The 10,135-nt window shown below is 35.7% G+C and overlaps 1 protein-coding gene across 1 annotated transcript in view; it reads right to left on the bottom strand.

Annotated features, from left to right (window-relative positions):
• Positions 1–9,496, bottom strand: part of LOC108682588 (E3 ubiquitin-protein ligase RNF220) — a 45,972-nt gene extending 36,476 nt beyond the window's left edge. The window contains exons 1-3 of the mRNA XM_018171781.2: positions 8,867–9,496; positions 1,578–1,682; positions 732–1,233 (exon numbers count right to left, since the gene is read on the bottom strand). Coding sequence (XP_018027270.1) covers positions 732–1,233; positions 1,578–1,682; positions 8,867–8,884 — 625 coding nt within the window. The 5' untranslated portion in view covers positions 8,885–9,496. The remainder of the gene's footprint in view (positions 1–731; positions 1,234–1,577; positions 1,683–8,866) is intronic.
• Between the last annotated feature and the right edge of the window lie 639 nt (positions 9,497–10,135).

A 10,135-nucleotide genomic window follows, 5' to 3' on the forward strand; every position in this document is an offset into this window, starting at 1 on the left:
TTTTTTAAAAAGGGGGAAAATACTCTATAAAGCAAGAAAAAGTTCCATACAACGTCTGCAAGGAGCACGAAAGGGTCTGGTGAAAGCAATATATGGTAACAATTAGTGACGTGAGGTGGCTGGTAAAAGCGCTTCAGCAGAGCTACTGCAAGTCGCACAAAGCTGGTCGAGGGTCTCATAAGCCTCCTAATCAATTCACTAACGAAAAATTACAACCAATTGATCGAGAGGACGCGAAAAAATTAGCCGCAAGACGGGGGGCGAAGTGTCAAAAAGCTGGGGAATTTTTGAAGCGTGCTCCTCCCTTGAAGCCTGAAATTGCCTTAATTGCCCCTTTGAGCTTCGGCTTCCGTCCTTTGCTTTCGTGATAGCGGACTACGACCAGTGTAGTCCGGCCAGCTGTGTTCCCTAAGATTAGGCACATTCTTCTACCAAAAATTCAATCGTTGTTTAACGAATGAATTTAAGGAATGACCCACAAAATTCCAGATCATGTCATATTATGAGAGATGAGTGAAAACTTGCTGCGAATCTGGAGACATCTAATGTTTCTAACCTATCAAAAATTACGAATGATCTTAATGAACAGTTCGGCAGCCAACAATATCTCACATATTTTTATATTGTGAAATATTTGGTGGAATGAAAAAATATACAACGTGCTAAAATTACCACGCAAAAATAGAACAAAACACACAAGTATCATTCCTACAGCAATATGAGATACTCACCCCTGCTGTCTTCTCCCGTCGAATTGGGTGTGTCCGCATCCCGAGCATGTGCGGGGGAGTCCCGCGACCCGTGAGACCCCCGTGGTGAAGGTGAATCTCTTCGATCATCACCCATCGTCATCCCCACAGCGTTCATGCCGGGGGGTGAGAGTCCCCCAAAGAGGGCGTTCCTGGCATCGATGGCCAACATCCCCTGCGAGAAGATGTTGGCCGCCGATGATGCCGGCACGACGATGCCGGTGTCGGCCTCCAGTTTGGCGTTCTTGTTAGGAAGTGGGGAGAATGCTGAGCTGTGGATACTGGCGCTGCTGCAAGGTGTAGGTGCTTGCAAGGCACCTCCAGACACAGGCTTGTGGCTCAAAGGGTGGAAAGCAGAAGGCAAGGGCAGTCGGTGATCCAAGGTGTGGTGGAGGAAGTGCGGGGTAAAGCCCATGAACGGCAGATGACCGTAGTCTGACAGCGGCCGCATCAACGGACTTGCGTCTTTGTTGGCTTCGGAGACCTGAAACAGCGTTGACCATTCGTTTCAATATAGAGTTTGAGCTAAAAGTAATACTTAACTGCAGCGGAGTAGCCATGTACAAATTGACAAAATTGCATATCATCTAAATGCCTGCATGCACCCGGAAATCGAAGCTAAACACATTTTCAATGTAACCTCAGTTTAGGCTTTACCGTCACGAAAAAAATCCCTTACATCACAATGTCTGCCTCAGTAGCCTTTATGGCTACTTATTGCACTTCAGTCATACATACTTGATAGGACTGCGAGGTAAATATATAGTTGGAGCAATAAACTTGACGTATTTACTTTAAAACAAGCAAAATGACTGGGCGGCGACCGACCTGAACTCCGTGTAGCGCTGGGTGCAGTCTCAGGGGGTCGTGAAGGTGGGAGATACCCTGGCTCATGCCCAGCAGGCTCGCCCTCACATACCCAGCCCCGTCCATCTGAAAGACAAACACCACCACACATGTCATAATTTCTTTATGCTGTATTATTTACATGTCTTACCGCGATACATTATTTGTACATTGATAGCTCATTGATATGTTAAATTATATATATGTTATATATATAATTTTGGTCATTAATTTGAGATGGAGCAAGAGATGGGACAATGAGATGGTCACTGATCGAGTTACATTACTTCTAAATTACTCTGCTAAGGTTCACCTTTCGGCTTAAACCTTGGTTAGAGGACAATTAAAAAATTAAACAACTTGTTGATCAAAAACTACAGGCACAATTAAGTAGATGAGCAGACAAGGTTTGATTATATTGTTGGCGACATAATATTTTGTGTGTAACAAGAAGCGGACCGCAGGGATAATGCATCGCAGCTTCCCCGGATGCTGGGCGTACAGTAGTTTCCACATCGTCACACGTCACGAGCATGGCAACCAATAGGAGGGATCGTCTAGCGTGAGGCATTACCCCCAAAAAAAAAAAAAAGATTAGGCGTTGCCTAGAATCAGATTTTGAGAGCTTTTCATGAGTTTAGTAGGAACCTAACCTAAATTGCCAGCCATCGATAGCTACAAAGTATAAGAAAGCATTTCTCATCAATCTGTAAATAATTCGATATTTTTAGTCTAAGATAATTTTTCAGAAATGAATATCATGCTGTGAATGGATTCAATTTTTCTGAATTATTCAAGCATTACATTTTAAACTTGCATCATATCACAGTCTAAGTAAAAGTAAAATGGATCTATAACAGTCGAGTCTAGAATCCTTTTACCTCAAACTTTGGCGACACATGTCTAGTTGAAGCGCTACCTTTCGTTACATGCCAATATTTAATAAAAAAAATTGACCGTATCAAAACACCTTATTTTAACTGTACAAGCACTTCCGAAATATTCCTTTTAAGAATAGCCAGCAGTTATCTACAGAAAATAAAAACTGTTGAAAACGAAAATCAAGTAATACCTCCGCATTGAAATATTTCCATGCGTCAGTCTGCGCCGGCTGAGAGAGAACTCTGGCTAGTTGGCGCAGGAAACTCTCTTCTGACATTTTAAGAAACATCAAAACCCGAGACAAGAATCAAAATTTACAAAAACTTTCAACAGCAATTTAAAATCTTTAACTTTACTTTATTATTCAACTTCACAGTAATTGAAAATATTCAGCTTTAATAATTATTTCAACTTGTCCTCAGAAAACTAAAGATGCCGTCTTTTTTCTACGTTCCTACTTCGGAGTTTCCGGCGTCAACGGATGAGGGATTATCTGCGGTACGTCATCGTTATATTTTTTGTGATTTTATACACTGTAAATAAGAATCAGCTGTACATATCATGCAAAAAAATTATCACATTAAAAATAGTTCTATGACTTGTTTTAAGGTTTGAGAAATAATGATTTCTTCTTGATTTTTTTATGATTTCAGTGCTATATAGAAACTCCAGCTTTTTATAGATGAGAAATATTTATGTTCGCCATTTGCAGCAATTTAAGCTAATGTAATTCAGGCATACGTGTCTACTAATGATTTAATTTAAGGTAATACATGTATCAAAATTTTGTACATTTATTTATTTATAATTGGCCCGAATTTAAAATATAGTTTCGTGAGAACTTGAATTGAATAATCAGACAGATACGAAGAAACATTTGCGGAAAAGATGAAAAAAGTGATACTATGTGATTTGCTGTATTTTCTGAATTAATGGATCCAAATTATATTTAAACCCCATAAATTTGCAAAACTTAAAAAAAATCACTTAAAACTCCAACCAGAGTGAACGTTTAGCCAGTAATTAATTAAGTGAGTAAATAGTAGATAGGAGATCGAATAACAGACATACATTTAGTACATTCAATTTATTTTCCATTCATTCTGGTTAATTGTATGCAATATGAAGATGTTTCCAAATGGGTTCAAAAAATGTTTCATTCTATCATTGGCTGTTAAAATTGTCACTATAATTATTATCAATTGACAATGCTATTTCAAGTGAAACTGCACTCTAAAATATTCATAATTTTCAAATGTCTTTTAACTACGTATATTTCAGCAACATTGTAATTCCTCTTGTTATATTACGTTAAAAAGCGCGAATATTTTCATCTGAGTCGAAGATACGGCAGTAGAGTTCGATGCAGCTTCTCCAGTCTGAGGGTCTAGGCAGCTTATTTTATCGTCTTCCCATACTCACTCATAACTTTACATTTGCCTCACATTAGAAGCATTTTGTACAAAAGTAAAGAACTCTACGGTGAATAGACATATAATTTAAGTAACCTGTTAAATTCGCATGTTGTAGGTTCATAATACACAATTGCACATGGCTCAGTTACAAGATGAAATATATTAGAAACAATAATATTTTTTGGAACCCACAAAGTTACGATGAATATAAATACCAGTAATTGAAATTGAGAATCAGCGAGTGTGTATGAACTGCACTATTTCCATCAAATCATATTACGTAGAAATGTTCCCATTACTTCCATCAAAGCATGATGTAGACCTTCAAAGCATCAACCCAAAAATACCAAAAAAATTTCAAACTTAGTTTAAAAAGTTTACATTGTATAGCCCAAGTATAAAATTCCACAAGTAAAAGATATCTTTGCAGTCTTCACTAATCTTCTACATCAATTTAATTTTCTCTTTTTTTATCTGTATGAAATGTAAGTTTTCATGAATAATTAGGAAAATAAAAACTTTTATGAGAATATTTAAGCATCAGAAAAAGATACACTTTTTACTCTGTTAAGATGTGTCAAATTTTGAAAATAAATTCGTAGAAGCGATCAAGAGAGTTTATATTCAATTCAAAAAGTTTTAAATATATTGACTGTTAATTCTACAAGAATGTAACACTTCTATACTCACTCACCTATATAAATTTGTCGAGGCTGGAGAATTTGTACCGTCAGAAATAGAGATTCAGCTAATTTTGGGCTTACATTGTTATATAAACTATATCACTCACTGTCTATATGATAGTTTTAGAAAGGAAATCCATCGATAAAGAACTTTGTGATTAGTTATGGTTTAAGCAACGTACACTAAAAACAATTATTCAACCGAAATTACTTTCTTTCACTGAACTAACAAAAGTGTTGGAAAAACACTAGGGCTAGCGAGAACATGTGAGCGCCGGACATGTCATCGGTTGTACAAATCTGTTGTAAGTAATCGCGGGACATCTCCGTTTTCCAGAGATTAGAATCAGAGAGATAAAACAAAATCAAGTTAATCTAGATATTTGAGTACATCTTCATTGCAGGCAGTAATTATTTCTGAATCCGCATTTTGATTCCGAAGTTTTATGAAAAAGTAAAAAAACAGCATTCAAACGTTTTAAAATTACCGCATGTTAGGATGTATGAACTTCTGACTTCCATTCACACTTCTGGCTTTTTGCCTCAAATAAACTATTACACTGTGGATGAAATTTCATACGAATATCTCAAAATAATTGAGTTTTTGAATCATACAACTTTTTTAACTTCAATTGTTTGTTATTTCTGTGGAGAAAAAAAAGTTTTAACAAAGCAGCCTCGTCACAATATAGGCTTAGCATATTTGCTTCTGGAAGTATTTTTGGACAAGAACAGCTTTTAAGAATAAAGTTCAAATTTTCCAGAGAGAGAATAAAGTAAATTGATATAGTCAATATACTATATTCCACCACTTAATTATTTATAGTATAAGGTGGTAGAAAAGATTGGTCAATTCAATCATAAAAAATAGCATGCCTTCACATTCCATCATGGAAGTAAAGTTTATTTCTCAGCAGCCCATAACAAATTTACAAAAAAAAAAAACAAGCAACCTGAAGAATTGTTCGTCACGAAAAAGAGCGTTCGTTTTGAAAGAGCTTTGGATTTTCGCCTTCAAAAAAGCCAACCCAAAAAAAAACGAAAAAAGGGCCCCAAATTCAACTGAAAAAAATTAAATGAAAAACCAAACCAATTTTACCGGAAAATGAAATAATTAAAAAACAAAATAAAATAAAAAATCCGGCAAAGAAAAAAAAAGCGAACAAAACAAAATTTCTACACACAGACACACAAAACAAAAAGACATATATTAAATAAACGTACAATTTCCGAGGCAAACTTGCATCATTCTGATGAGTAGAAATCATATTAATGAAATTGTCAGTAAGAAATCAGAAATGAAATGAAGAAAATGTCAGTACGAAATAAATCGCTCAATAATTAGGACGAGCCATTACTCAGTCAGTCAATTAATAATTTTCAAGTTTAACGCTGAGTTGACCGACGTTATGAGAATTGTTTCATTCATTAGGGTTGAAATATATATAAATGAAATTTATTCCTATTATTTTCCTTTTAAAACAATTAGAGGAGCCTCGAATGAGTGGCACACCTACCGCTATTAATCTCGAATCTTTTCTTGTATTATGTTCATTCTCCATCTTAGATTTGGATATGCCACCCAACATAGGCTTAAATATCCTTTGGCATAAGTTCAAATATGGAATTTCCTTTGAAATTATGCGCTTCAGTTAACAGACTTTAGGAGGTATTGAAGGTGTGGTATGTCATGTTTGTAATAGGATAATTTCGACTAACAATAAATGAATATTTGCAAAATTTATTTGCGAGTTAAAAATAATTTACGTCTGCTGGTAACGTGTAAATAACAACAATGTAAACAAATCAATTAACAATATAAAATACACGATATGAACGGTGAGCTTGTTAAGGAAAAGCTCCTGGTATTTAACCAACACAAGTACTAGCTGGCGGTAACAATTTTGAAATTACGCGCAATAAAATATCAAGAGAAAATCTTTGCATCCAAGAAATATAGTTTTTGACCGCAGGATACGCGCGTAACTTATTATACTATCTTAAGTTGTATGAAATGAAAAATAATGATTTTACCCGCTTCAATATTGCCTAATCAATCAATTAGTTTAGTTTAAATTCCTGATAAGGACTTCACTTTGCTGAAACGCTCAAGTTTGAACCAAATAAATTCTGTTGGATGGCTTCCAGATATGCAAGAAGATCTTTTTTGATGACATAGAATGTAGAAAAATTCTAATAAAAAACTCACTGTAGTGTAAAATCAACGACTGATATGTTAGTACATGTGAACAGAGAGAACCATGCAGTTTCAGCAGCTGAACAATGAGACATGTTCATACTGAGTGTAAATAGCTCCCAGTAAACCACTCAAGTCATAAACCAACAAATAAATTCTTCTTGCTTGTTCTTTGACGAGCGAGGACAAACAATTGATGTTTTCTAATAAAAAATGAAATGATTTTTAGTGACATACGACACCAAAAGAATTTGGATACAAATTGCCGTCGACTGCTTACGAATTTCTGCCATAAAGTAAAAAACGAGAGAGAAACTTCAAGGGCATTTTCTTCGAAAGAAGTGCAATGCAAGACTCATTAACGAAAATTTATTGTTTACCATATCATAATAACGCAACATTTGAAAATAAATTTGGCGGCTAGAATTCTGCAACACAAATTAATGCGCGCAAAACCGAATACGATAAATCTGAACCATTCTCTGAAATATAAGTTTTATTTACGAATTGTTTTAATTAATATTGTTAAGTACTTGTTTTTCAATAATTTCCTCGTGACGTATCGCCAGCGGTTGAATTGAATATAGAGTGTTCATTAATCGGGAAAATGTTGGACACTCTTCCCCAAAATATTAATGTGGGGAAATTATCCATGCTTGACTTCCCTCTAAATTTCATCCATTCTCCCCTTGAATATATACTGTGTCAGAAGTGTCCAAAAATTAATGTTTCTCTTCTAATTAATATTTGAAAATAAATTGGAACAATTAACATTTCACCTTGATTTTTTAATGATCAATTCGAACGTGCTGGGAATCGTATTATTGTTCGTATCTACAACATATATTTTCCAGTATTACAACCAAAATTATAAATATGGCTAACAAATTTTTATTTTATTGGTGAGAAATTATAAGTAGGGAAAAGAGTTTTATATAGCACTCAATGTACAATCTTTGCCACTTATCGAGCTTGAAAAAAAATTTAATTTCCGAGCAAAGACATATTTTTTGAACGTATGATGCCATCCCACACGATAATCAACCGAGCGAATTATGTCTATATTCAAATTGCATGCCCATCAGTTAATTATTTATTAAAAGATTGATTTCGTACACATAGTTCCATTCGTTATTCTTAACGCGTATCAATGGGCACAATATTTTTATGAAGCGAGTTCTCAGTTAGCGTCGCGGAATTCTTCTCTATATAATTTACTTTAGCTCACTGGATGATGTTTGCAGAGTGTTACAAATTAATAACCTCTTCTAGGTTAAAATTACACAACAATTACACAACGGCGCTAAACTTACTGGTAGAACTTAATGAACTCATTGCATCTGAGTTATAATATTTTGAATCGCATAAAGCATTACGAAAATATCCGTTTCTTTGTGAGTCTTTTTTTTTTGCTGGCAAAATGCACTCGACAAAGCATAACAGCAGAAAAGACGTCAATCTTTGCTGGATGAAATAATCGTGACTACCGACCGAATATTCATAACTAGAATCTTGGAATCATTCCTGGGCCCATACTTTCATAACTCGCTAAGTGAACGTAAGTTCTTACGCTCTATTTTCTTGTCTATGATTGGTGGATTTTGCTTGAAAGACCGTCAATGATTGGCTGATGAACTTACGATCTCTTAACTTTTTTTGAAAGTATAGGTCCTGGGGTCTAGCCGCAAATCGCTGCGGGTCTACCCGCATTCCTATTAATCCAGACCCGGCCGTACGATTCCAGACTAGCTCTGCACGACGTACGGTAGTTCATAAAGTCGCCTAAATCTCTCAAATCGCCTTCTAGTTTAGGCGCTTCAATTTATTTCAATTCGTATGAACACTGAGCTAATCGGAACTTTTTGTGTCTTGCAATATTTTGTGCCGAACAAATTTTAATTAAAATAACGAATAATAATACAATCACATGAAATGACATCCATTACTGGAAGACACATATAAAAACCTAGCCAAAAACTGAACTGAAAGAACTGAATACAATCTCCAACTGAAAGAAAAGATTATATTCTGATTATAAATTAAGGCATCCGATTTTGAATTGTTCATATGCAGAATAAGTTATAAAGCAGTTACCTTATTGAAGTAATCCATGAAGCACGCGCAGGTATAACGCCGCTCTGAGGGACTCAAGTCTTCACTATAGCCACGCGTTTGGTGGTCACGCAAGTTACCAAGTTTTCGAGCCTCGCACAGAACAGTTCAAAATGTTACAAGCCTCACGTATTTTGAATACCAGTAAAACACGAGCACTGCTGCTGAAAAATTCCATTCTTGTTTCGATTCACGAGAAATCTATACGTATCACTGATTGCTTGCAGCTCTAAATTGTTTTAACTATGTCGAAAAAGTGCCTATAACAATATTTTTAAATTTGATTGATGTCCACATTTAAACACTCACGATTTAAAGCCGAGCGTATATTACGAACTTTCTGCCATGCTATCACAGCTAATTATAAAAAGTGACGAATAATTACTCACCCTTCACAACTTATTCAGTGAAAAATGTATCGCATTAGATTTTAATACCACTTTTGCAGTTTCAAGATGTATGTATACGTTCAGCCGTAGATTCTGGCATGTACACGCTTGTCAACACATTTCCATTGATCCTAAGTTAAAAAGTTAGAATGGAAAGACTGAGAATATTTCTGAAGTCAGGGCACCGTGGAGAGACGAGAGGCACACGAGCACCTCACCTTACGAACGCTGCAGCTGGACTGAACTCCGAGGATCATCACCGGGCGCCTCCCACTCCTGGGGGCTGAAGGGCGGCATGGCGGAGATACGTGAGTGAAGGGCGGCATGGCGGAGATACGTGAATGAAGGGCGGCATGGCGGAGATACGTGAGTGAAGGGTGGCATGGTGGAGATACGTGAGTGAAGGGCGGCATGGCGGAGATACGTGCCTATGAACGACATAACGAAAATGCATCCCAGAACACATAGATTGTCCAAAATGTTTGTATGCCTATTTAACTATACGTTCGTGAAATAATTCATGTTAAATATAAAATTTTTATATCATGTATACCTTTAATGATATCTTATTTAAATTCAATACATCAGAATCGTATCTGCATATAACGTGTTTCAACGTATATACCTAAAAGGTGAACTCAAATATAACTTTAAATATATAAAGAAAACTGAAAATCTAAAAGTATGAAAAATGAGAAAATTAGGCCCAAATTAAGCGAGTCAGGTTTCAAGCAATTGAAAATTAACTGATGCAAATCATTTGGAATTTGATGGATTAGTTGGTATATAAAAAACGAAAACAAAAGAACGAAAACAAACTATCAGGTGATACTGATAGTTAATTGGCCTCCTAATTTTAATC

This window comes from Hyalella azteca, unplaced genomic scaffold (assembly GCF_000764305.2).
Source record: "Hyalella azteca isolate HAZT.00-mixed unplaced genomic scaffold, Hazt_2.0.2 contig7450, whole genome shotgun sequence".
Lineage (NCBI taxonomy): Eukaryota > Metazoa > Arthropoda > Malacostraca > Amphipoda > Hyalellidae > Hyalella > Hyalella azteca.